The sequence below is a fragment of the Prionailurus bengalensis genome, chromosome B4 (assembly GCF_016509475.1).
Source record: "Prionailurus bengalensis isolate Pbe53 chromosome B4, Fcat_Pben_1.1_paternal_pri, whole genome shotgun sequence".
NCBI classification, from domain to species: Eukaryota; Metazoa; Chordata; class Mammalia; order Carnivora; family Felidae; genus Prionailurus; species Prionailurus bengalensis.
The window spans coordinates 2,913,744-2,938,115 of NC_057358.1; the positions used below are offsets into that span (position 1 = coordinate 2,913,744).

Below are 24,372 nucleotides of genomic sequence, written 5' to 3' on the forward strand. Positions count from 1 at the left end.
TGGCTCGTCCTGGAGACCCGCTCGGCCCCCCGTCACCCAGACGCTGGGGGACCCAAACACGGGGTGCTGAGGGGGAGGGGGACGCATGCAGGTTTCTAGACGCAGGTCCCAGGGTCAGCAGAGGCCAGTCCAGACTCGTGGGTATTGGTCTGGGTGCTCTTTGCACCTCCGAGCCCCCTTCAGGGCCCCCCGCCAGTCACCGCCTAGTGGGGTCGAAATCTCGTCGAAATCTCCCCATTGGCGGTGGGTTAGACATGATAGGACAGACCGTAAGGACTCATCAGGACCCATGCCAGGGGGACGGGGGGACGGGGGCACGCTGGGTCCGGCTGAACACGGGCCAGGCCTCTGCTCACGGGTGCGTCTGCTCACGGGTGCGTCTGCTCACGGTCGTGCCTCCCCGGAGCTGGTGGACGTGCTGCCTGGACCCGTGACCTTGCCTTTGACCTTCGCGATTGTCACTTACAGGCCAGTCGCATGGGGGTGGAGGCCGTGGTCGCCCTTCTCCAGGCCACCCCAGAGACCCCGGCCTGCGTGGTGTCGCTGAGCGGGAACCAGGCCGTCCGCCTGCCCCTGGTGGAGTGTGTGCAGATGGTGAGTTCGCCCGGGACGCCGGCCGCCGCCCGTGGGGGAGGCAGGGGCTTGGTGACACCAGGACGGAGGCAGCGCGCAGCGGAACCTCCCCAAAGATGAGCTCCGTCTGTCGGGAAGGAGCGTGTGCACATCACCCGTTTCTGCCGACAAGACGAGATGTGTCGGGACGCGGGTCTGTGAGGCATGCGGCGGGGGGGGGGGGGGGGGGGGGGGGGGGGCCTCTCTGACGGCAGCCGCCCCTGCCCTCTGTCCCCGAGGACATTCCCATCTGAGACGTGGCGCTGGAATGGCTAGCTGGGGTGACATCCTGGGGTGCACCGGCCTCCTTCGGGCCCCGGGGGTGGGGCCCCTGCACGCAGCAAGGCGGGCTGGGGTTTTCGAGGCAATTGGGCACTACGTGAGGTGGCAGCGAGCTGCATCAGACGTTGTCAGTGTCTTGTCTTTCCCGAGGCCCGTTGGTTACTGTCCTTTTATTTGGCCTTTCCGGTGGCTCTGAAGCGTTTGTACTTTATAACCTGTGCAGAGAGGTGATGAAGCAATTCGGTCTTGGACTTGTTGCAAGTGGCCGTAGAAACGTAATTGCCAGAAGGCTTTGGAGTGAATGTGTGTGCAAGTGTGCATGGCTACGTGTGTGGATGTGTGTGCATGTTGTGTGCAAGTGTGCATGGCAGTGTGTGCGTGCATGTATGTATATGTGTGCACAGCTGCGTGTTTGTGCATGGCTACACGTGTATATTGTGTGCATGTTTCTGGCTGTGCACCTGTGCGTGGCTACGTGTGCATGTTTCTGTGTAAGTGTGCATGTTTCTGTATGTGCAAGTGTGTGCAGCTGTGTGTGTTCACATGTGTGCGTGTTTCTGTGTGCGCACGTTTCTGTGTGTGCAAGTGGGCACGACTGCGTGTGCATGTTTTTGTGTGCAAGTGTGCAGCGCTGTGTGTATGTGTGTGTGTTTCTGTGTGTGCATGGCTGTGTGTATGCAAGTGTGCATGGCTATGTGTGTGTATGTGTATGCATGTTTCTGTGCAAGTGTGCGCAGCTACATGTGTGTGCATGTTTCTGTGTAAGTGTGCATGGCTGCTTGTGCATGTTTCTGTATGTACAAGTGTGTGCGGCTGCGTGTGTTCACGTGTGTGCGTGTTTCTATGTGTGCAAGTATGCACAGCTGTGTGTGCATGTGTCTGGGTATGCAAGTGGGCACGACTGCCTGTGCATGTTTCTGTGTGCAAGTGCGCATGGCTGTGTGTGTATGTGTGCGTATTTCCGTGTGTGCATGGCTGTGTGTGCGCGCAAGTGTGCATGGCTACGTGTGTGTACGTGTATGCATGTTTCTGTGCAAGTGTGCGCGGGTACTTGTGTGCATGTGTGTGCATGTTTCTGCTAGTGCACCTGTGCGTGGCTATGTGTGCATGTTTCTGTGTAAGTGTGCGTGGCTGCTTGTGCATGTTTCTGTACGTGCAAGTGTGTGCGGCTGCGTGTGTTCACGTGTGTGCGTGTCTATGTGTGCAAGTATGCACAGCTGTGTGTGCACGTTTCTGTGTGTGCAAGTGGGCACGTCTGCGTGTGCGTGTTCCTGTGTGTGTGTGTGGATGGCTGCGTGTGTGTGCACGTGTGTATATGAGTGCCTGGCTGCACGTGTGTGTGTGCACCCGGTGTCTGTCAGCCACTGTCCCCGGGGTCCCGCACGTTCCTACAACCCAGATAATTTTGGAAGTTGGGCTGTTTTTCTCAGGGAACAGATGAGGGAATGGAGTTCAGAGGCGTGAATAACTTGCCTGAGGTCCTCGGGCTGGAAGGGCCGAGGCGGTGTCAGTGGTGCTCCCCGGGAGGCGCCCCGCCCTCCCGAACCGGGGGTTGCCCGCAAGGCCGTGTGCGAACTCCAGCTCGCCCTGGCTGTGCTGCTGTCCCTGGGGCCTCAGGGTCTGTGGCCCCGGCCTTGCTTTATCACGGCAGCCTGGGCTCGGCCCTCGCAGCCGGGCAGGCGCAGGTGCAGCCTCGCTGACCCCGGGCTGCCGGCCCGGACGGTCGGACGGAGCGCAGGGCGGGGAGGGAAGGGCCCGGTGTCGGAGTCGTGACGTGTTCCTTCTTCCTTTCCTGACTGGTTTGAAGACCCAGGACGTGCAGAAGGCCATGGACGAGAGGAGATTTAAGGACGCCGTGCGACTCCGCGGAAGGTGACTCTCCCGAGGGCGCTGCTCTCCTGGGGCCCTCACTCCTCAGCCGTGCTCAGCCGTGCTCCAGGGTGGTGCTCCTTCCCAGTCGAGAAAGTCAGGCCGAGCCCGGCCTCGGGCAGCGTTCTGCCGCCTGCCGGCCTTGATGGGGAGCGGCGGGAGCAGTTTGCTGTCTGTGTTGTGTCCTGGCTGGTGGGGTTGCCGAGGACTTGGCGAGGTTAGGACGGGACGTGGCACGGGGCTGGCATCTTGAGAAAGAAACCCGAGTGTGTGAGAGGCCTGGTTCCTTGGGCACGGACACGACGTGCCTCCTACGTAACTGGACGCACCAGGGCCCGGGAGGTGGGGTGACCGGCCCCGAGAGCCCAGCGCAGGCCCCTGCGGACGGTCTGCTTCGGCACAAGCCCCTCCCCGACCCGGCCCCTCGCGCCCTGACCTTGGCCCCGACGGCGGCCTCTCCTTCCAGGAGCTTCGAGAGCAATCTGAACACCTACAAGCGGCTCGCCATCAAGATGCCAGATGACCAGATCCCAAAGGTGGGTGCCGCCGCGGGTCGCTCCCGTGAGGCCCCCCGTGTCCCCCGCGGCCCCTGGCATCCTGGGCTCCCGGGCGGCGTGCCCGCTGTGAGTCCCCCGCGTGCGAGCCCTCCGCTGTCTTGCAGAGCAACTGCAACGTGGCAGTCATCAATGTGGGCGCCCCCGCCGCCGGGATGAACGCGGCCGTGCGCTCGGCCGTGCGCGTGGGCATCTCCGAAGGGCACAAGATGTTTGCCATCTACGACGGCTTCGAGGGCTTCGCCAAGGGCCAGGTGAGTCCCCGGGGGGCATCGTGGGGAACGGGGGCCTCCCTTCCAAGGCTTGAAACCTGGGGCTGTGTCATGTGACGAACGCGGGGCCCAGATCCGCCCTGAGGCGCACGTCCGAGGCCACGCGGCGCTCGGCAAGGAACGCACTGCCTGGTTTTCTCGGGACAGTCGGCAGCGACGCCCGTGGGGCCTGTGGACGCTGGCCCGAGGCTGTCCACGTGGGGGATGCTGCAGGCCCAGTGCTCAAGAACGGCAAGCACCCGAACGAAAGCCTTGCCGGAGACAGCGGGCGCTTCTTGAGTGCTTGCTGTATACACTCCCTGATCCTACGGGATCCGCACGTTAACCCATTTAAGTCTCGCAGCAAAGCGGCTGTGTTAGCCCCATTTTGCTCACTTGATCGAGGTCACACGACTCAGGAGCTCAGATAGCGGGGAGGCTGCGGGCCCCACCCCGTAACCCAGCGTATCCTGCAGGGCAGCGTCTGTTCCCCCCGTTATTTAGTGACAACAGTGCGCGGAGTTCTTCCGGGGGGCATCCAGCTAGGGACAAGGCAAAGCCTCGCTCGGCAGGGTTGCACCTTCAGGAGGGAGAGGACGTTGAGGGAACAGATGGTTCACAGGGCATGGTCGCTGCCCAGACCCACAGAGGAGGGGTCAGCCGCAGGGACAGGAACTCAGACCACAGACGGAGGACGCGGCCGCAGCAGCAGAGTCGGGAGGTTCAGGCGGCCGGGGGGCAGGTGGCTCGTAGGTGATTATACAGTTGGGCTTGTGCCGGGAGCAGACAGGGCTTTGAGCAGGGGTGTGTGAGTGCATGCTGAGGGTCTCTGACCAAAAGCAGGAGCAGAACCAGGAAGATGAGCTGGGGCTTCTGCTATGAGCCAGGGGGAGATGGTGAGGCAGAGGGAGGTGCTAAGGCAGGGGAGATGCTGAGGCAGGGGGAGGTGCTGAGGCAGGGGGAGATGATGCAGGGGGAGGTGCTGAGGCAGGGTGAGATGATGCAGGGGAGGTGCTGAGGTAGGGGCAGATGGTGAGGCAGGGAGAGATGATCCTGCAGGGGGAGGTGCTGAGGCAGGGAGAGGTGCTGAGCCAGGGGGAGATGATGCAGGGGGAGGTGCTGAGGCAGGGGGAGATGATGCAGGGGGAGGTGCTGATTCAGGGGGAGGTGCTGAGGCAGGGGGAGGTGCTGAGGCAGGGGGAGATGAGGCAGGGGGAGGTGCTGAGGCAGGGGGAGATGAGGCAGGGGGAGGTGCTGAGGCAGGGGGAGATGATGCAGGGGAGGTGCTGAGGCAGGGGGAGGTGCTGAGCCAGGGCGGTTGTCCCGTCTGGCAGGGGTGGAGTGGGCGAGCCGTCTGTAGCACCGGCTGCGTTTTGAAGGCAGGGCCAATGGGCTTCACCCCCGGAATGGACACAGGCGTGAGAGAAGGAAGCCAGAATGACTCCATTTGCGGCCCGAGTGGCAAGTGGTTTCGTGGGAGGCATTTGTCTACCGGACGCCCTGGGCGAGGCATCCAGGGAGCAGACGGCTGTGTGCTGGGGTCTTTGAGGACGTGGGCGTGCCGGGCTCCCCTCTGAGGGAGGGAGGGGAGAGCTGGCCAGGGAGGCCGTGCCCGGCTGGCCTCAGGTGGGTTCCTTAGTTGCCTCTCAGTTTTTAGCCAAAGAAGTTAACATCAATTTAGAAAAACAACAATATCCATCGCTCCTTAGTTCCCATGGGTAGAGTGTGGCCCGCGGAGTGTGGCTCTGGAGCCCGCGGCGGGAGGGCGGGGCCCTGGCGGCCTGGGTTCCAGGTTCACCCCAGGACCCACGTGACTTGCTCGGTGTCGCCACGGGAGCGGCTTCCGAGGGGTGCGCAGGCCCTTCGGGACGAGCGGCCCGCTGGAGGCTCCAGGCCTGGGAGCCGGCCTCAAAGCTACCCCGTCCTCTGTCCCTTCTGCCGTCTGACTCTGTGTTTGCGCATCAGATAAAGGAGATCGGCTGGGCGGATGTCGGAGGCTGGACCGGCCAAGGAGGCTCCATTCTTGGGACCAAACGGTAATTTCTCCGTCTGGACTCTGATCTGCTCTTTGGGAGGAGAAAGCTCACGTTCTGTCAGAGCAGCTGGTGCAGAAGCTGCTGCTTTTGGGTTTTTTTTTTTTTTTTTCTTTTTTAAAAATTTACTTACTTGTTTTGAGAGAGAGGGTGAGAGAGCGTGAGCAGGGGAGGGGCAGAGGGAGAGAGAGAGAATCCCGAGCGGAATTCGCGCTCGGACGGGGCTCGATCCCACGGCCCTGGGATCACGACCTGAGCTGAAATTGAGAGTCAGACGCTCAGCTGACACCCCAGAAGCTGCTGCTTTGCCCTTGCTGTGAAGGAATCCATGCCCCAGCCCACCCCACGGGGGACCCGGGTCATGTTTTGGGGAGCCCACGGCTGGGCCCCGGACCAGAGCCGAGGCAGATGACTTGGGAGCGGTTTTGCCTCAAGTGAGCCTCCCCAGCGTGGCGGGTGCCCACGTGCCCAGCTGCTCGCGAGCTCACTGCTCCTCCGGAGCGGCTTGCTGGCCGTCGAGCCATCTGGGCGGCAAAGTTCTGTTCGGAGGTGGGCGCCTGCCCCCCCCGCCCTCCCGGGCCCCTCCCGAGCCCCCAGCGACACCCACTTGTGTCTGCTTCTCCAGCCCCAGCCCTGGCTCTGGGCTGAGCTCACCATAGACACGGGGCGACCTTGTCGCTGACATCATGAGGGTTTGCCCTGAGGGTCCCCGTAAGCGTCCCGGAAGGGTGAACGTCGTGCGAAGTCGGCACAGAGGGAAGAGCGGGGCCGGGGGTGGCTGGCGGTGCTTTGTCTGGTTCCACGCGTGGGCCGTGGGGCTCGAACCAGGAGGCAGGACAGGAGAAGACCAGCAGGTGTGGACGCGCGTGGACGTGAGCTGAGATCAGGTTGGGCGAGCTGTGCGCACTGGACTCGGAAACAGGAAGCTTCTGTTCAGACAATTCCCGTGAACGCTCACGAGCTTTTGGGGCGCGTTGTTTTTTTCTGATGAGGCACTGGGGTTCTTTTGAGGCCCAACCACTGGACGATGAGCGTTTCTTTCCCTTTTTTTTTTTCCTTTTTTTAAAAAAAAATTTTTTTAACATTTATTTATTTTTGAGACAGAGAGCATGAACGGCGGGGGAGGGTCAGAGAGAGGGAGACACAGAATTCGAAACAGGCTCCAGGCTCTGAGCAGTCAGCACAGAGCCCGACATGGGGCTCGAACTCACAGACCGCGAGATCATGACCTGAGCCCAAGTCGGCCGCTTAACTGACTGAGCCACCCAGGCGCCCCTTTAATGGTTATTTTTGAGACAGAAAGACAGAGACACAGAGAGAGAGACAGAGAGTGACGGGAGGGGCAGAGAGAGAGGGAGACATGGCATCCAAAGCAGCTCCAGGCTCCGAGCTGTCAGCACAGAGCCTGACGCGGGGCTTAAACTCCCAGACCGCGAGATCACGACCTGAGCGGAAGTCGGACGCCCAACCGACTGAGCCACCCAGGCGCCCCTTTAATGGTTATTTTTGAGACAGAGAGACAGAGAGTGGCGGGAGGGGCAGAGAGAGAGGGAGACACAGACACAGAATCTGAAGCAGCTCCAGGCTCCGAGCTGTCAGCACAGAGCCCGACGCGGGGCTCGAACTCCCGCACCGCGAGATCACGACCTGAGCCGAAGTCGGACGCCCAACCGACTGAGCCCCCCAGGCACCCCCCCTCCTCCTTTTTTAAACAACGCTCCCGGGGAGACTTGATTTCCCGGCTCTGCCGTCCAGCCGCGGGGCCCGGCCCGGGGAGCGGGGTGGGGGTGCCGGCGGGGTCCGTCCGCTGCGCGAGGTCCGTCTGGCCTCACGTGTGACTGCACTGTTTGTAGGACGCTGCCCGGGAAGTCCCTGGAGGCGATCGCCGAGCAGATGCGGACCCACAGCATCAACGCGCTGTTGATCATTGGTGGATTTGAGGTACGTCCTTGTCTCTGTGCACCTGCGGGCCCGTCAGGGCCGTCGGTTGTGGGGGGAGGCTTGCGGCAAGCACAGGGCGGCGGGGGGGGTCCCCCGGGCCCAGCTGCCACTGGGTGGTCGTCGTGCTGCCGTGGGACGCTTCCCCGGCTCCCACGGAGCGGCTGGATCGGGGAGCCAGAGCTGGGCCCCCCACGGGGGATGCACCTTGTCGGTGAGCCTCACGCGTCTGCAGTCTGCAGAAATGACGGCGTCTCTCGAATCCGAGGCCCGATGGCCGTCAGGGAGCAGGGCAGTCACGTGGCCGCGTCATTTCTCATCGCGCGTCGGACCGCAGACCTTCATGTTTCTTTCGTTCGACCGATAAGCTTTCCGTTTGCCTTAAAGAAAACGTGAGGGCCTCAAGTAATGAGACCCTTGCGAACAGGAGACTCGTGTCTCTTCTGCGTGACGCTGACCTCTGGGCTCCTTTGCGCTCACAGAATCGCTGGTCCCCGGTGACGCGAACGCCCTCTGGTGTTTTTTAACGGCCCCTCTGCTCCCCTCCCTCCTTCCCCACAACCGCACGCCTGACAGGCCTACCTGGGACTGCTGGAGCTGTCAGCTGCCCGGGAGAAGCACGAGGAGCTCTGTGTCCCCATGGTCATGGTCCCCGCCACGGTGTCCAACAACGTGCCGGGCTCCGATTTCAGCATCGGCGCGGACACCGCCCTGAACACCATCACCGACGTAAGTCTGCGTGGCCAGCAAAGCGGGTGCCGCGGACGCTGAGCGGGAGGGCGCCTCCTGGCCCGCTTTTATCTGCCAGCGCACTAGAGACGGAAACCAGACCCGGGTTTGTTTCCAGAACAGCAGTATTTTTTGTTTTCTTTCTGGCAATCTCTAATCCAGCGCCCCTTTTCCTGTGCCTCGGCCAGGACGATGTGTCCCTGCTGGGCGCTCTGACGGGGAGCGTGCGGCACTCAAGTCGTGGCGGGCGACGGTTTCGTGATTTGGATGATCGTGACCGTTCGTTTTTCTGACCGGGCCAAATTTACTTCAGTCCCGGAACGTAACTTGGTATGACGGATCCTGGGTCCGGTGGCCTCTGCGTGGATGTTTGGGGGCGGATCCCGAGCTCCGTTTTGTGTCACTTTTTTCACGCACCTGAATCCGCGGGTACATCCGTCCTGCTTCTGGCTATCGCCGTGAGCATCATTCTCCCCCGTTGTACCCTGGCCACGTTCAGTCGCATCCGAAAACAACACGGATAGTACGTTAGTTTATCTGCCAAAAGGCAGTAACACAACAGAAGCACGCCCGTGTTACCATGTGTGAAAACCACACTTGGGAAATGGCGTGGGAGCTTAAAGCGCAGCGACCGACAGAATACGTTTCTAATTTTTCATCTGGTGTCTAAGATTTTTCAGCAAATTCACGAGTCTTTATTTTCCTCGTGAGACACGCATCCCATGAATGTTTTCCTAGCATTTTTTTTTTTTTCTTAAACCCACGGCGTCAAAAATTTGTTTCTAGTGCTGGTAAATAAAAGAAACGCTTTTAAAATTTCACATGGTAAATAACGCTTAGAACTTCATTTCTGCTTTTCTTTCCTGAGCTTCTTAAACCCTGTGTGCTTTCTTTACTAAAAAGCCCCACCCGTGTGTCCGGTGTCCCCTCGCTGGAGCGCCCCGCTGGGCCGTGACCCAAGCTGCCCTGCTTTTGCTGCTGTGACCCGATTCAGCTCCTGATCAGGCTTCACCTGTGCACTGAAGGGCCGCTGGCCGTGACCTTCGTCACTGTCTTCCTGCTCTTTCCCTGCCCTGGCTGGAGGTTGCGCCTGCTTACGCTCTGTGGAAGCAGCTGGGAGCTCGTGTTTCCTAACGGTCACCTGACTGGAGCCCCTCTTCGGGGTGGGTGGGGGTGGGGGTTCCGGAGGTTGTCACCTGCACGTCTGGGCCCCGGGTGGGGTGTATCTCCCCGTGACATTTGATGTGCGCTTCGAGGCACGAAATCTCTCACTCATCCGTACAGGCTCCCCTCTGCTACGAGAAACTGCTTACGGCCTAGAGAGATCTGATACTCGTGTGTTGCTGACAATCCGAAAACCAGAATAATAGGCGGGGGGACCCCAGGTTACCCGCTTGCTTCCCTGGGATGCGGAAGTTTGGCGTATGCCCGTTTGGGGCTGGTCTTTCGCGGAGTCTCTCAAAGCCAGTTAACCGGTGACAAAGGCACCGGCTCGCGGTCGGGGCCGCAGCGGGCGAGCAGGTGTGCGTGTGCGTCGAGCTCCAGATCCGCAGGCGGCTTTGGTGGCACCACGGCGCCGGGCCTGGCTTGTGACGGGTGGTGGGCCGGGCGCTCGGGGTGACGCCCGCTCCCGCCCCGCTCGCCGTGTCCTGGAGGTGTAGGGACTCCGTCTGGAGTGCGCGCGTCGCTTGGTTTCTTGCCGGTTGTGGTCGTGAGAGCCAGAAGGAACTGGTGTGGTCTGGGGGAGGTCTGGGTTTGGGCCGGAAGCCCGCTGAGGGGCCGACGTGACGAGTCACAGGCATCCCACATCCCTCCTGACCCGCCTCGGGGGATCCGGGACCAGAGTGGGCTCCGTGTGGGCCCGTCCCCCGCACTCAGGACACCTTTTTCCCGGACGGGCCACCCGCGGGCCTGAAGCCTCGGTGTCCAGATGCCCCGGGGGCATCTCCAGCGCCAGCCCCCCCTTTTGTTGAGATTCTGCCCCCAGGGGATGTCGGCAGTGCCCAGGGACGGGTCTGGCCATCCAGCCACCGCGCGGGTCCCAGAGGCGATCTTACTGTGACGGTCCTGTCCTCCGGCTGTTACCTCTTTGTCCCGACAGATCTCTGTGTGTCATGCGTCACAGCACCCCGTCCGAGCAGGGGTTTGAACGCTGTTCCTACGTGGGCAGAGCCACAGCTGAGGGCGGCTGAGCCCCGTGTGGCCGCGGACGCCGAGAAGGCGGCTGCAGTGTTATTCGCCCCCAGAACGTCTTGCCTTTTCTCCGAGCGCCCGGGTTGGGTTGGCGGTGCTGTGCTGTGAGACGCGCCCAGAGCGGACGTCCGTGTCCCTGCCCCCAGGGCCTCGGGCGGGACGTCTGCCCCCAGAGTTGCGCGCTCGCTTTCCCCGCTGGCCCGTCCCCCGTCCCCGCTGGAGGGTCCCCCTCCTTTTCTCGGGACGTGAGGGAAAAAGGAGCAACAGGAACCAGAACGTGGAAGGTTCTTCTGGTTACGGACACCCCATTTATTGCTGCTGAGAGCCCTCCTGGCCTCAGGGGCTGCCCCCCGTGACTCCCCGTGACCCTGCCGGTGCCCCGTGTGACTTACGTGGTCTGAGGTGGACTGGGGCCGCTCCCCGAACTAACCTGCCACGGGCCCACCATCCACGTGTCCTCGGGCCACAGCCGCCCTAGAACCCTATGTGTTCGGGGGAAACACAAGGCAGCAGAGAGCACACGCCTTTCCAGGAGGCGTGGGTCCCCCTCCGCCGCCCTCAGACGTGCACGTCCCTGTAGCAGGTGCACAGGGGCCTTGCAGGCGGGACGAGGAAAGACCGTCCGGGGGTCCATTCGCCCGCAGGTTGCCTGCCAGAGTGTCCAGCTGCTCCGCGAGCCTGGGGGCCTCGGGGACGGTGGACGGTGGGCCCGTGGCCGCTCACGAACGTTCCGGTTAACACACTCCAGGGCAGAGACCGCAAGCGCCTGCCCCCTGCTTGAGAACAGCTCCCTTTTGTGACATCAGATGCAAACGTTTTCACCGTGCGGTTCCAGAGCAGCGCCGGGGCTCCCGGCCCCTGTGACAAGGGCCCGGGGACCAGCAGAGGTGCGCCCAAGCCCTCCAGCCACCTTCGGGGCAGGGGCGGCCCGCTCCAGTGACCTGGGTCATCGTGGAGGCCTCGCTGGCAGGGCCCTGCACCCCCACCCGCCGCACAAAGCTGCCAGGCCGGCCCTGAATTAAGCCCCCTCCCGATCGGCCTCCCTCGCCTCCTCCGAGACACCAAGAAGGGACCGACTGGCTGTTTGTCCTCCACTGACACGCCGGCCCCTGCTTTGCTGCCACCTGCCTGCGTCCCCTCCTCCGGGAGGCCCCCCACCCTACGCCCCACACCCCGTGGGTGTCCCCGCTCCCACATCTCACCCCATGAGGCCCCCGAGCTGCCGCACCCTGGCCCGTGAGGACATCCCCCTGGCCCACGAGGACGCGGCCCCGCCCGGTGGCGTCAGGGAGGGGTGCCGGGGACGCCCCGCTGACTGCCCGCCCCACTGCTTCAGGCGTTCGAGGGCTCGGTCCTATTGGCCCAGGCACGTGACAGCCACCAGGAGTTTTGCGTCCCCATTTGCATCGTGCCGGCCACCGTTAGCAGCAACGTCCCAGGCTCAGACATCTCCATGGGTTCTGACACTGGCCTCAATGTGGTGGTAGAGGTAACAGGGCCCTGTCGCCCCTCCGGCGACACTGCCGGTCAGGCCGGACTCTAGGGACTTCCTCTTCCTGCCCGGACGCGCGAGGCAAGGGGAGGAACCCCCCCGGGCCTGCAGGAGTGACGAGCCGCAGTTCCCGTTACTTCCCGCCGGCCAGAGTTCACGTCACACCTTCCATGGCTGCGTGACCCTCCCTGTGGTGGGCAGGGCTGACCTTCATCGGCTAAACAGGGAGCCTCTTCCCGTGTCCTGGGTGGGGTCTGCACCCCTAGCCCCCGGAGGCCCTGCTGTTGCGCGGGCTTGTGCTCGCGCTCAGGACGACAGCCGGCCCGGACGTGGTGTCCAGGGAGGGCCTGGCGGGAGTCCGGGGGCACGCCACGGGGGTCAGGGGACTGTGAGGGTGAGCGCTCCGGGGGCAGCGGGGCACGGCCACGGCGTGGAACCACCTGCCCGTGGTTGTGCAGTGGGGGAGCGCTGCTCCCGGGGAGGATGTCCCGTGCCGGAGGGTCTGGCGGGCTCTGCACTGGCCCTGTCTGGCCCGTGTGGTCCGTGCTCGCCGAGGACTTGTCGCCCAGCGGCGGGCTGCTGTGGGGCGGTGGCCCAGGGTTGGCCGCGTCCTTGACGTTCGTGTGGCCCGGGCTCCCACGCTTGGCACACAGAGCCCCCTGTCTGCCGGAGGCCCTGGGCACACGGCAGCTTGGGTCCCGGCTGGCGGTTTGGAGCTGGATCACAGTGAGGGGACGGGGGCGGCTGTCTCCGGGCCTCCGTCCCCAGCGCGCTGTGCCGCAGCCGTTAGCTCGTGACACGTGCACTGTAGTGTCATGCTCGTCTGCTCACCGAATTTGCTGCTGGGAGGGGAGCTCGTTCTGCTTCTGAGTAGAGCCACGGCCCCCGAGAGGCTCGTTCCCAGGCTGGCGGCTCCCACCCGTGACCTGCTGGAGTTCTGTTTCTCCGCGGGTACGGTAGGCCCTCGGGCAGGCCACGAAGCAGCCACCGGCCACGGCGCGCGGCGAGACTCCAGGGGTCGGGCCTCTGGTGCTCACGTGGCTCTGCCAGGGGTCTGTGCTGGGTGGGACCCACCACGCCCCTACCCCGCCTGGTCTGGTCCCCCCAAGCCCCGCTCAGCAGACACCTCGTGCTGAGGGCTAGCCCGTGGGCCCGGCAGGACCACGTCCTCACACCCAGGTCCACGGCCCTTCTCCGTCTTCACTGTGCTCTCAGCTCCACCTTGTTTCCGCGTGATGTGTGGTCTTGAAGCCCCCGTGGGGCGAAATGTTAGCCAGTGGGACCAGCCCAGAGATCGCGCTGGGAGAATCTTCCGGCTGCCCCTGCGGGGCGCCCAAGGCTGGGAGGGGACGTTCCCACTGTGAGCAGGCCAGGGGGCGTATCAGCACCCCTGGATTCCTCCTGCTCCCCACAAAAGGCAGAGCGCCCCCTGCGTGTACCACCAGCCTGGGACAGGGCTGCTGTCCCTGCCGGTTTAGGAACCCGGGAGGGGGCGGCTGGCTGAAATAGCCGGGTCAGGACCCGGTGAAGCTGGGGGCTCCTGTCCTCCAGACTCCACACCCCGGGAGCAGGGCCGGCCTGGGGAGCCCGGAGAGGGGCTCTGACCTGTACTCAAAGGTGCTGTTTTGGGGCCCGGCAAGGCTAGCGCTGGATCAGAGCGGTTGTCCTAGGCGGGCCTGGTGAGTGGCGCTGTGGCCCCCGGAGCGTGCGTGGTGGTCCGGACTGGTGGGGTAGTGGGAAGGCGGTGGACAGGGGTCCCTGAGCCAGTGTCTCGAGGAGGGCCCATGGGAGACCTGTAGGCTGAGGGTCTGGAAGGGTTCTCAGGACCTTGGTCCAGGAGCTGCTATCTGGCTCAGAACGCAGGTGCCCTCGCACGACGTGCCGTTCACAGAGTGACGATGCCCAAAACCCAAATGTCACGGGGAGCTTTTCGGAAGAAACCAACCGAACAGAAATTCCCACTGAGCCCATCAGATGTCAGGGCGCCCACGTCCCGTGGGGCCACGTGGGCAGTGGGGGTGAGCCGGTCCCAGGCGCCCCCTCCTCCCCCTCCCCCCCTCCCCGCGGTGGGCAGCGGCAGGGCCCGGAGGTGGGTGGGATGACCCGTGTCCTCCTCTGTGGCCAGACGTGTGACCGCATCAAGCAGTCGGCCAGCGGGACCAAGCGCCGCGTGTTCATCATCGAGACCATGGGGGGCTACTGCGGCTACCTGGCCAACATGGGGGGGCTCGCCGCCGGAGCCGACGCCGCCTACATCTTCGAAGAGCCCTTCGACATCCGCGATCTGCAGGTGCGTCCTTGTCACGGGGCCGCCGCGGGCGACAGGGAGGGCGCCTGACGAACGGAACACTCTTCCCTAGGCCAACGTGGAGCACCTGACCGAGAAAATGAAGACCACCATCCAGAGGGGACTCGTGCTCAGGTACGGACGCACCCTCCTCGCCCCCGCCCCCCCCGCCCCAGCTTCTCAGAACCATCCGGGTTCACGGTCTGAGCGCGTAGGGGCAGTAGTCCGGTCTCTGCCCCGGTCCCGAAGAAAGGCGGTAGTAATTGCGCGTTGCGCGTTAAAAATTGCGTGCGCTTAAGTCACTGAAGGGCACGTTTTAAAAATTCACTTTTGCTTTGTAGTTAGCTTTGTTTTTGTTACCATCTCACCAAGTCAAGTATGTGCTTAAGTCCCTGGCATCTGCAGGGAAGGGCGCGTGGGGTGCAACGGGACCGGCTGCCCGGCCACACCCTGAGCTCTGACCCACCCGCTGCCCTGTTCTGAGCCCCCCCGCCCCCCCCCCCCCCGTGCTCTGAACACCCCGCACGGTCACCGCCCCCCCCCCCCCGCTGCTGAACACCCCCTCCCCCACCCGCATGCTCGAAACACCCCCCCTCACTCCACCCCCCCGCCGCTGAACACCCCCCTCCCCCCACACCCACCCTGCCACTAAGCACCCCCACCCGCGTGCTCTGAACACCCCATACCCTCACCCCACCTGCCCCCCCGCCGCTGAGCACCCCCTCCCCCACCCGCGTGCTCTGAACACCCCGTACCCTCACCCCTCACCCCACCTGCCCCCCCCGCCGCTGAGCACCCCCTCCCCCACCCCTTCCTTCACGCCCAGCCACCCCCTCCCCTACCCCTTTCCCCTGAATACCCCCTCACCCCACCCCCCCACCGCTGAGCACCCCTTTCCCTACCCGCATGCTCTGAACACTCCCCCACCCTCACCTCACCCCACCCCACCCCCTGCCGCTGAGCACCCCTTCCCCCACCTGCGTGCTCTGAACACCCCCACCCCACCCCCACCCCACCCCTCAGGCCCTCCCGCTGAGTAGCCCCTCCCCCCACACCCTTGCAGGAACGAGAGCTGCAGCGAGCACTACACCACGGACTTCATCTACCACCTCTACTCCGAGGAGGGCAAGGGCGTGTTCGACTGCAGGAAGAACGTGCTGGGCCACATGCAGCAGGTGGGGCCGGGACACACGGCGACCCGTGGCCGCCTCCCCGGAGGCTCTGTAGGGGGAGGCCTTGTTTGAGCCGCGGTGGGGAATGTGTGCTCGGAAGGTGGTTTTAATCCCGTTGGCGCCTCCTTCGCTAAGCGATGTTCTGTTGAAGAGCTGTACTAAACACCACCAGCTTTAGGAATTCTGTTGTCTACGGCGGGGGAAGGGCGCTGTAGGGAAAGCTCTCAACTTTCATACAGTCAAGTGCTTCCCTCAACACCGGGCCTTCCTACCTATTTATGGATCAACCGATCCTTGAGGTTTGCACAAGTCAGAATGATCTGCAAGGAGTCTTGGGGTGGCTCTGATTTGCAGGCGTGCCCCAGAGGTCAAAGCTGGAGGCGGGTGTGGACCAAGGGCGGCATGCCTGTCCTGGGCCCGACACCCCCCATCCCCCATACCCCCACCGGTATCTTAGGGTTGTTTTTTTTTTTTTTTTAATGTTTATTTTTGAGACAGAGAGAAAGACAGAGTGTGAGTGGGGGAGGGGCAGAGAGAGAGGGAGCCACAGAATCCGAAACAGGCTCTCGGCTCCGAGCTGTCAGCACAGAGCCCGACGCGGGGCTTGAACTCATGGACCGTGAGATCATGACCTGAGCCGAAGTCAGACGCTTAACTGCGCCACCCAGGCGCCTCTCTTAGGTGTTTTAACTTCGGGTCTACTCATTCATCCAAAGGGCCTGTCACCGTCCTCAACTTACGTGGCGACCTGGTGCCCATCTGTGTATTTTCGTGGACACTACTGGCCCACAGAGGGGATCACATTCTTAAAGGAAACCGTGACCCGCTCCCCATCCCCAAATACGATTAAGGAATCCTGAAAGAAGATTCTAATAACGAAGCCCCCCGGGTTGCGTGGCCCAGGCTGGGGTGGGGCGAGTACTGGGGTGCCGCCTCACAGGCTGGGCTCCGGCTACAGGCCCCGACTACACACAAGGAGATAAAAACTTGCAAAAGCAAAACAGAAACCCCCAGAACTGCCGCTTACACAGTCTCCTGAAAATACGATGTCAGTTTTGCTCAATACTCGCGGCTCTCACGGCGGTTTTAAAATGATGTTTCCTGTGACTCTGACCGACAGGGTGGAGCGCCTTCACCGTTTGACAGAAACTTTGGAACCAAGATCTCCGCCAGAGCCATGCAGTGGATCAGCACAAAGTTAAAGGAGGCTCAGGGGAAAGGTACCGAGTGCCGGCGGGAGGGCGGAACCCCGGGAGGGCGGAACCCCGCGCAGGGGAGGGGGGCGCCTCTCCTGTTTCCGTTCCGTCCCACCTGGAGCCGCGCGCCACACTCCCCGCTAGCCATCTGGCGTCAGGGTTGTGACCAGGCGTGTCCGAATCCATGCGGTCCCCTGCCGGGGAGTGGCGGAGGCGCTCAAGTGGCCGCGTGGCGTCCCTCCGCCACAGCCACGGAGAGCCGCGCACACGCTGGGCTGCGGTGGCAGGCCCCAGCACCTGACCCTCTCTTGTGCCTCCGACACTGATCTGGCTTGTACTTAGCACACCTGAGACTTGGATTCACTCGTGACCGTTCTTTTCGGCGAAAACCAGGAACTGGCAGGTGCCTGGGCCGTTTGCGCCTTCAAAGCCGGAGTGTGTCCTTCCCAAACGGTCCACTCCCTCCCACCAGCGGGGAGGCCTCAGGATCGCAGAACCATTCTTTCCTGGAGTCCCGCCACCTGGCACGAAACCTTCAAAGGCTCTCGTAGTTTAGCGCATATAAGCCCACAGCGTGCGTGGCCCTCTGATGTCGCGTTAGGGTTTGGAGATTTGCCGCGTGGGTGTGCGCGTGTCTGGGGTTCCGGCGCTGGAACCCTGCCCCCGCCCCCGGGGCCCGCTGGCTTGCACGGTCCGGCAGGGGAGACGTGCTCACCAGCCACAGGCTCACCCTCGCGGTGTGCGATTTCCCCGTCACTTTCGGACGACTGTGATGTGGGTGCGAGGCAGCTTTGCTGTGGCGTTGAGGCGACCTTCCAAAGCGATGGAGGAAATGCCAGGTTCCCTCGTGTTTACCTCAAGGTCTTGCTGTTCCGTGGGCTCTTTCCGTACTCTCGTCTCTTAACGAAGTCCTCCGAATCTTTATGCAGCCGGTATACTTTTTCCTTTACGATTTGAGCTTTTTTTTCCTAAAGCATCCTTCTATGTCAATGTGTTTGATCCACTGGAGTTGATAGGAAGCGTCAGGTCTGAGTTCATTTTCATGTGGAGAGTCACGTGGGTGCCATGTGCAAAGCGTCTAGTCTCCATCACAGACCAGCTATGTGTACACTTATCGGGACCATCCGTGGGCTACTGGAGTCACCGTGGGGCACTCGGTTACTGACCCCTGCAGCGTTCAGGTTTATGAACAATTACGGATAAGCCGGTCCTCCTTCCGTTCTCCAGCCATTCTCGGGCCTTGTGAGCTGGCACAGAAACAGAAGCCGATTGTTAGGGCCCACCAAAAACTGTGGGGGGGTTTTTTGAGAGAATTACATTTAATCAAGAATTTGCAGGTAGAATTGACATTAAAAAAAATTTTTTAACGTTTATTTTTGACACAGAGCATGAACAGGGGAGGGTCAGAGAGAGAGACAACAAAATCCGAAGCAGTTTCCAGGCTCCGAGCTGTCAGCACAGAGCCCGATGTGGGGCTCGAACTCACGAGCCGTGAGATCATGACCTGGGCCACAGTCAGATGCCCAACCGACGGAGCCCCCCCAGGTGCCCCTTATCTCTTATTAAAGCATAAAGATCTTACATATCTTCTGATAAGTTTACTCCTAACTTCTTGATATTTAAAAAAAAATGTAAGGGTTTTTTTGTTTTGTTTTGTTTTTTACGAATTGCTGACATATAGAAATACAGTTGTTGTGTAAACGGAGCATATGACCAGTAATGTTTTACACACTTTTAGATCGTAGATCTGTTTTTCACATCCAGGGACATCTTTCCGTGTGCATACAACCTTACACTCATGGGTGTGCGTTTTACTCCAGAGAACTCTGAAGAGCTGCTCTGATGGCGGGATTCCTGCCGAGGCCTCGGCCCCAGTGAGAACAGGGGACACTGTCAGTGCTCCTTGACGAAGCATCACTGTCCTCTGAGGTCTCTCTGCAGTTAGCGTTTGCTGTTGGTCTTTGGTAAACTTCCGATACTTGAGGCTACTGGTGTTCACTACGTGTTCGTTTGGTCACAAAAGGATACTTTGCCTTTTTCGTATCTTATGAAACCACCTCGTAAGCCAAAATGGTATAAAGTGAAGAAACGATTCATTTATGCCAGAAAATTCCTGAGCATCCCTAGACCCCCCCCCCCCACACACACCCCCCCCCCCCCCGACCACTTAGGACACACACGCTGCTAAGGGTGCACGAAAGAAACTGAGGTGAAGCCCAGAGGACACACAGCTCAAGGCTCGCAAGGCTGGTGTGCGGGTCTCGCGTGCGGGTCCCAGGGAAGGCGCCCGGTGGCACCAGTCTCACTGCCCCTGCCCACTCCCTGCAAAACAAAGCTCAAAGCTCTTTGCACTTTTTGTCATGTTTTTTGTAAAAGAAAAAATGTCTGGTTTTTAGTTAACGAAACAGGTACCAACGCGGTCTTTCATAAAAGCAGGGTAGCTGCACACACTTTTGTGTAGACCGAGGTGGTCGCGTGCCTTTTCTGCACCTGGTTTCCTGCTCCCTGGCCCCGCACAGGCCGGTGTGCAATAGCCTGTGATGGCCTTTCCCTTCGGTGATGTCCCCGCCGTCCTGTCCCCGGCAGGTGCGCGGTGCCAGCCTGCTCTGTCGTAGGAGGTCTAGGGGTGTGGGGGCTCCCTGCGGAAATCGGGGAGACGGGAGTTTTGCCCTGCTTTCTGGAGGGCTGAGACCCCGCCCCCTCAAGCCTCCTGCTTCCTTCATGGGGAGAGTGGAGCACGGTTTCCCTGACGTTTACAGAGCTGCTCCTGCTGTCTTTAATCTGTTCTGGAAGCTCTAGTCTAGGAATTTTCGGGTGCCCGTGGCGCTCATAACCCCCTTTTCCTGCAGACGCTGGTTACTTGTGTGCCTGCCTGTCCTCACCCCGTTTTCCTGACCGGGGCTGACGAGATCTCTGCGTTTTTTAGCGACGTCTAAGAACCAGTAATGCAGTGCATCCAGCCTGGTTTTGGTCTCAAAGAACCGACTCGGGCTTTGGTTCTTCCCCGACCGTCGGTTTCGTACACTTCTTGTTTGGGGTCTTCTTTTCCCAGTTCCCTCAGGACGCTCATGCCCTTAACTTCCAGCTGGTCTCGTAGGTGCGCTCGTGAGCCTCCGCCTCCCGTAGCGTTTCTCCGAGGCCGGCTCGTTCTGCAGTTGGCGCCAGTGTTCAGATTCCAGCATTTGGGGAGACGCTCAGCCCCAGCTCTTAGGGCGCTCCTTTCCGGGCTCTGCACCCTGGGGGCGGATCGCTGAGCGCAGGTAACGGCACCGCTCGGGCTGAGTGTGCGAGAGGAGGCCACGCCTCCACGCAGACACTTCCTCATCTCTGCCCTCCGCCCCTGGCACGGCCGTGTGCGGTGGTCCCCCAGGACTTGTCCCACCTGGTCAAAAGCCCCGGGAGAGATCGGGGCCTTGCCTCCTGCTCAGAGGTGGGGTGGGGCAGGGGCACCAGGCATCGGGTCTCTGCCCCTCCCCTCCTCCCTCGCCGCTCCTTCTGTCCTCGGCGTGACAGGTCATTCGCTCGGACACCCCCTATTTTACAGGAAAAAGGTTTATGACCGATGATTGCGTCTGCGTGCTGGGAATAAGCAAAAGAAACCTCCTTTTCCAACCTGTGGCACAACTGAAGAAGGAAACAGACTTTGAGTAAGTAAATAGAACAGCGCGTGTAGGCCTCACTGCCCTTAGAAGCGTGAGCGACAGAGGGACACCGCTGCTGGGGTCAAGGGCAGTAACTCGTTATCGCAAGTGACTCGGAATTAACACGAGACGTAGAAGCGGCAGGATTTCTAGGAGCGTATAGAACGGTGTCGCGTCCCTCATGAACCGCTCGATCGTCCACGCCACCCTGGGCCGCCTCGGCTGGCGCGGGCAGCCCTCACGGCCGCTTCCTCCCGTCCGCAGGCACCGGATCCCCAAGGAGCAGTGGTGGCTGAAGCTGCGGCCGCTCATGAAGATCCTGGCCAAGTACAAGGCCAGCTACGAGGTGTCCGACCCCGGCCAGCTGGAGCACGTGCACCACCGAGGCCACGAGGAGCCCGCCGCCATCTAGACGCCGCCGGCCCGCACCGCCCGGCTGGCGCTGCTTCCGACTTCCCGTTTACCGCCCGTTTTTGTAACACTTAAGTTATTTATCGGCACTTCGTGTGAGTTCTGCTGACATTAACACCCGGTCACAGAGCCCCCCCGTCCTGTCTCCCTCTCCCCGCAGACCCCCAAGGCTCCAGCACGACTTGTCTGCTGCGTCTCCTACTGTTTGCCGCTTGCAAACATGTGTATCCAGTAGAATTAAACGTTTGGCTACAACTCCAACCATGGGACTCGATTGAGTTTTTTAGGTAGGCACTTAAATCCTCAGGATAAAGGTTTTGTCGGCAGTTTTATGGGCAGGTATCGACGGAGTGTTTTGACAGGGATCAGTGCACGTTCCGAGTCATCGCGGGCAACAGAGATGCCGCTTTGACACACGGTACACTTGCCAGGTGCGTGGAGGTGGCCCAAGTCCCAAAGTGACTCCACACGTGGAGTAAGTGATAGAAACTGGGAATGTGTCTTCAGAACGAGGTGAGCTCACACAGCGGGCTTCATTCCCAGCCGCACACTGACGCCAAGGTTCTCCTACCGAAGAAGCAAGTCAGTGTCCGGTGGGACCCACGCTCGGGCTGTGGGCAGTCACAGGCACAGGGACGGGGACAGCCCTGCTTCCCTGAGGGCAGTAAGATGGTCACCTCACATCTGTGTTCAGTGAAAAGCATTCCTGCCTGTTCTGTCGTCTAGAGACGCGAAATGACCCGGGCTACAGACCCGAATGCAGGAAAGGCATCGTCCGGAGATCTGCTGAGGGGCGGAGAGCGGGGAGGCAGACGGGGACCAGCACTGAGCGCGCTCGCACAGTGAGCAACACGGGAGACGGTGGGAGAAGGGTAATGCTTACCAGGCCGCCCTGGTTATCACCCATCTGTTCCAGACTTTTCCACGGGGCCTGGCTGTCACCACACTGGTTCACACATCAATGCGTGTCGGATACCTCTGTTCACTTACTCATTTTTTAATAAGGGCCCCAGGAGCTCCTGTAGCCCCAGGAGTCATTTAAAATAATGACTAAAGAAAGTACGGGTGAATCAGAGTTGCCCTTTATTTTTAAATTTTTAAAATAAATACTCCATGATTTGTAGGTAAAATAAGCACTCAGACGATGAGAAATTCTGAGTTCTGATCTGTGTGTCTCTAGCACTGAAGACACCATCATGATCATCTCTTTCCTTCTGAGAGAGGAGTTTGGTCTGACCGGCCGCACAAGAGTGACACATGACCAAGATGGGGCGGGGGGAGGGAGGGACAGTAACTTTCCCACCTTTCAAGTTAAATTAGCTCAGGCTTCCCTTCAAGGGCCGGGCCTGCCCGTCTGTCGTCCCATCCCACTCCTGAGCACAGACGTGTTATCTGACTATCCATGACGGGTCCTTAGCGATTTTTGCGTTCTCCGGTCCGAGCAGGGCCAGGCCACGTGTGCCCCTCCCGACGCCGAGGTACCTGGAGGGGGGGTGGGGGTAGGTCAGGGCCGTTCCCGCACGCGAGCCTTCACGGGCCGCAGGCTCTGGACACTCGTCACGCGGCACTTACTTGTCGCTCACGGCGACGAGACTGTCGTGGCTGACGGCAAAGAGCTGCTCCCGGTGCACCTGCTTCAGCTCGTCTGAGAGGCCGTACAGGAAGTGGTCCAGCCCTGCGGGCATCAGAAAAACCAGTTCCCGCGCTGACCCGCTCCAAGGGCACCCGGTGGACACTCTTCCAGCAAAGGTCAAGCTGTTGTGTGGCCCCTTCCTGCAAAGCCTCTCCCCCCGCCAGGGGCGGAAGCCACACTGCAGGGGGTGCCCCTCTGGCACCTCCCCCCCGCACCCCAGGCCACTCAAGCCCTGGAGTGATGGAGCCCCCAGACCCTGCCTAAGCATGTGTGTCACCGAGGAGGCGGGGACCTGGCAGAGCTCAGACCGTGTCTGTCAGGAACAGCAAATACCTCTGTCTGAAGGAGGCACAGGGGCGTCCACGGAGGCGAAGACGGAGAGCTTGGCCTCGTCGATGTCCTGCTGTGTGAATCGCCCAGCCTTAGCCCAGTCGACGGCCTTCGCAAAAGACTGGAGCGTTTCTGTCGAATGCGGGTCCCTACGAGGCCAGAGAGACTCACGCGTTCCCCCTTCACCCTTACACCCTCTGATTTCACAAACAGAGGAAGCCACGTGGACAGGAAAGAAGGCTCACGCGGACCAGACGCACTGAGGATGGTTGGATAAAGCCCCGCAGTTCCTTAAGGAGCACCCAGAATGTCCTCATAAGCAGCCGTAAGCGGGCCAGTCTGCAAGGACAGCCGGGGAGCCCTCCCCGCTCTGCGCAAAGTCCTTGAGGCCCCGAGGGACCTGGGGAGGCGGGGGGCGGCAAACTCCTCCTTCCAGCGGATTTCTAACTCGGGTCCGCAGAAACTCAGGAACTGGTCTAAGGAAAGGGCGGGAGCAGTCAGGGCACGACAGCTCCACGCCCGGCCCCCACACCGGGCCTCTGGGATCGCCGGGAGCCCGGAGGGAGAGCTCTCAGCTCCTGTCCTCAGTAACTAAGTCTTGGTCTCGGGTAACCGCAGTATTTAAGCCAAAATGTTTCCCGTCAGTACTGCGTCTCCTAGACACGAACAACCCAGAGGACACTGCTGGGTGTGGTTTTGCGTCCAAGAAGCGAGAAACAAGGGGAAACGCTTCTCTTTCAAAGGCTCGCCCGCCGCGCGTACACGCAGCCCTCGGGTGGTGAGCGGGGCCGGTGGCGGGGAGCGCGGGGCCCACTCACCGGTAGGAGTAAAACGTGAACATCCCGTCGCGGCCGAGTCTAGCGCCTGCGCCGTAAGCGCCGCCCTTCTCTCGGATTTCTGTGTGCAAGAACTTGGCCGTCATGAGACGCGCGAGGACCTTGAGGCTGAGATGTATCGAAGACCGCGTGTTACAACCGTACCCTTCCCGCCAGAAGGCTCTCACTTAACAGTGACACACGCTACGCCTTCCCCTTCTCTAAGGCCGAGAACACACACGGGGAGAAAAATCTGACATGAATTTTCAAACGGGGGCTGTGGGGAGAGGTGGGGAGAGGGGTGGGGGCTGTGGGGAGAGGTGGGGAGAGGGGTGGGGGCGCCCCTCTCGACTTGGGACAGCGCACAGGGGGCACTGAAGGTCTCATCAGGTGAGGTCACGAACCTCATCGCTCGGGCACACGTACAGACCCTCGTTCATCTAAACCCCCACCTGCCCTCTCTCTCGCTCTCTCCCGAAACACGGGGAGCTCTTCAGTACCTTTCTACGGGGACCCTCCCTGAGAAAACACTCCAACAGAGCGAGTTCTACCAGTGGGTCCCACATTCCTGTTGGGGGCTCACGTTCTAGGAGAGAGAGCTGGAAGCTTCCAGCAGGCGTCCTCACAGGACAGAGAGCGGCCATGCCCGGAGCCCCCAGCCCTCCACACGTTAACTGGAGGAGTGAACGTGTGTCCCTCCGGACAGCGGTGGGGGAGGTGCTCGCCTCGTGGGCGCTCCGGGCCAGACCCGGGCAGACGGTCTCCCCGCATCCCAGCAGGGACCAGGGGTTCACCCCCATGTATTGTCAAATATTCTGTGTTATATAAGGAACACAAGTTCACAGTTGGAAAACTGTAAAATACAAAGGAAGGGGGAAAAACGATACTCCTCCTCCCCAGGAGTGCTTACGACACGTTCGTGCTTTAAATGTCC

At 61.2% G+C, this 24,372-nt stretch overlaps 2 protein-coding genes across 6 annotated transcripts in view; one reads left to right on the forward strand and one right to left on the reverse strand.

Moving 5' to 3' along the window:
• The window catches only part of LOC122472248 (phosphofructokinase, platelet), a 53,284-nt gene extending 32,363 nt beyond the window's left edge, over positions 1 to 20,921 (forward strand). For 2 of the 4 annotated variants that reach the window (XM_043561589.1, XM_043561592.1), the window contains 13 exons: positions 469 to 594; positions 2,702 to 2,766; positions 3,230 to 3,299; positions 3,425 to 3,571; positions 5,534 to 5,604; positions 7,455 to 7,542; positions 8,116 to 8,268; positions 14,079 to 14,243; positions 14,314 to 14,375; positions 15,304 to 15,415; positions 16,533 to 16,632; positions 20,153 to 20,255; positions 20,514 to 20,921. In XM_043561589.1, coding sequence (XP_043417524.1) covers positions 469 to 594; positions 2,702 to 2,766; positions 3,230 to 3,299; positions 3,425 to 3,571; positions 5,534 to 5,604; positions 7,455 to 7,542; positions 8,116 to 8,268; positions 14,079 to 14,243; positions 14,314 to 14,375; positions 15,304 to 15,415; positions 16,533 to 16,632; positions 20,153 to 20,255; positions 20,514 to 20,661 — 1,410 coding nt within the window. In that variant the 3' untranslated portion in view covers positions 20,662 to 20,921. The other 2 variants (XM_043561590.1, XM_043561591.1) reach the window with 2 other exon arrangements.
• Positions 20,922 to 21,720: 799 nt separating this feature from the next.
• Positions 21,721 to 24,372, reverse strand: part of PITRM1 (pitrilysin metallopeptidase 1) — a 43,741-nt gene continuing 41,089 nt past the window's right edge. For both annotated transcript variants that reach the window (XM_043561587.1, XM_043561588.1), the window contains 4 exons: positions 23,442 to 23,567; positions 22,627 to 22,772; positions 22,233 to 22,335; positions 21,721 to 22,142 (listed from right to left, as the gene is read on the reverse strand). In XM_043561587.1, coding sequence (XP_043417522.1) covers positions 22,049 to 22,142; positions 22,233 to 22,335; positions 22,627 to 22,772; positions 23,442 to 23,567 — 469 coding nt within the window. In that variant the 3' untranslated portion in view covers positions 21,721 to 22,048. The remainder of the gene's footprint in view (positions 22,143 to 22,232; positions 22,336 to 22,626; positions 22,773 to 23,441; positions 23,568 to 24,372) is intronic.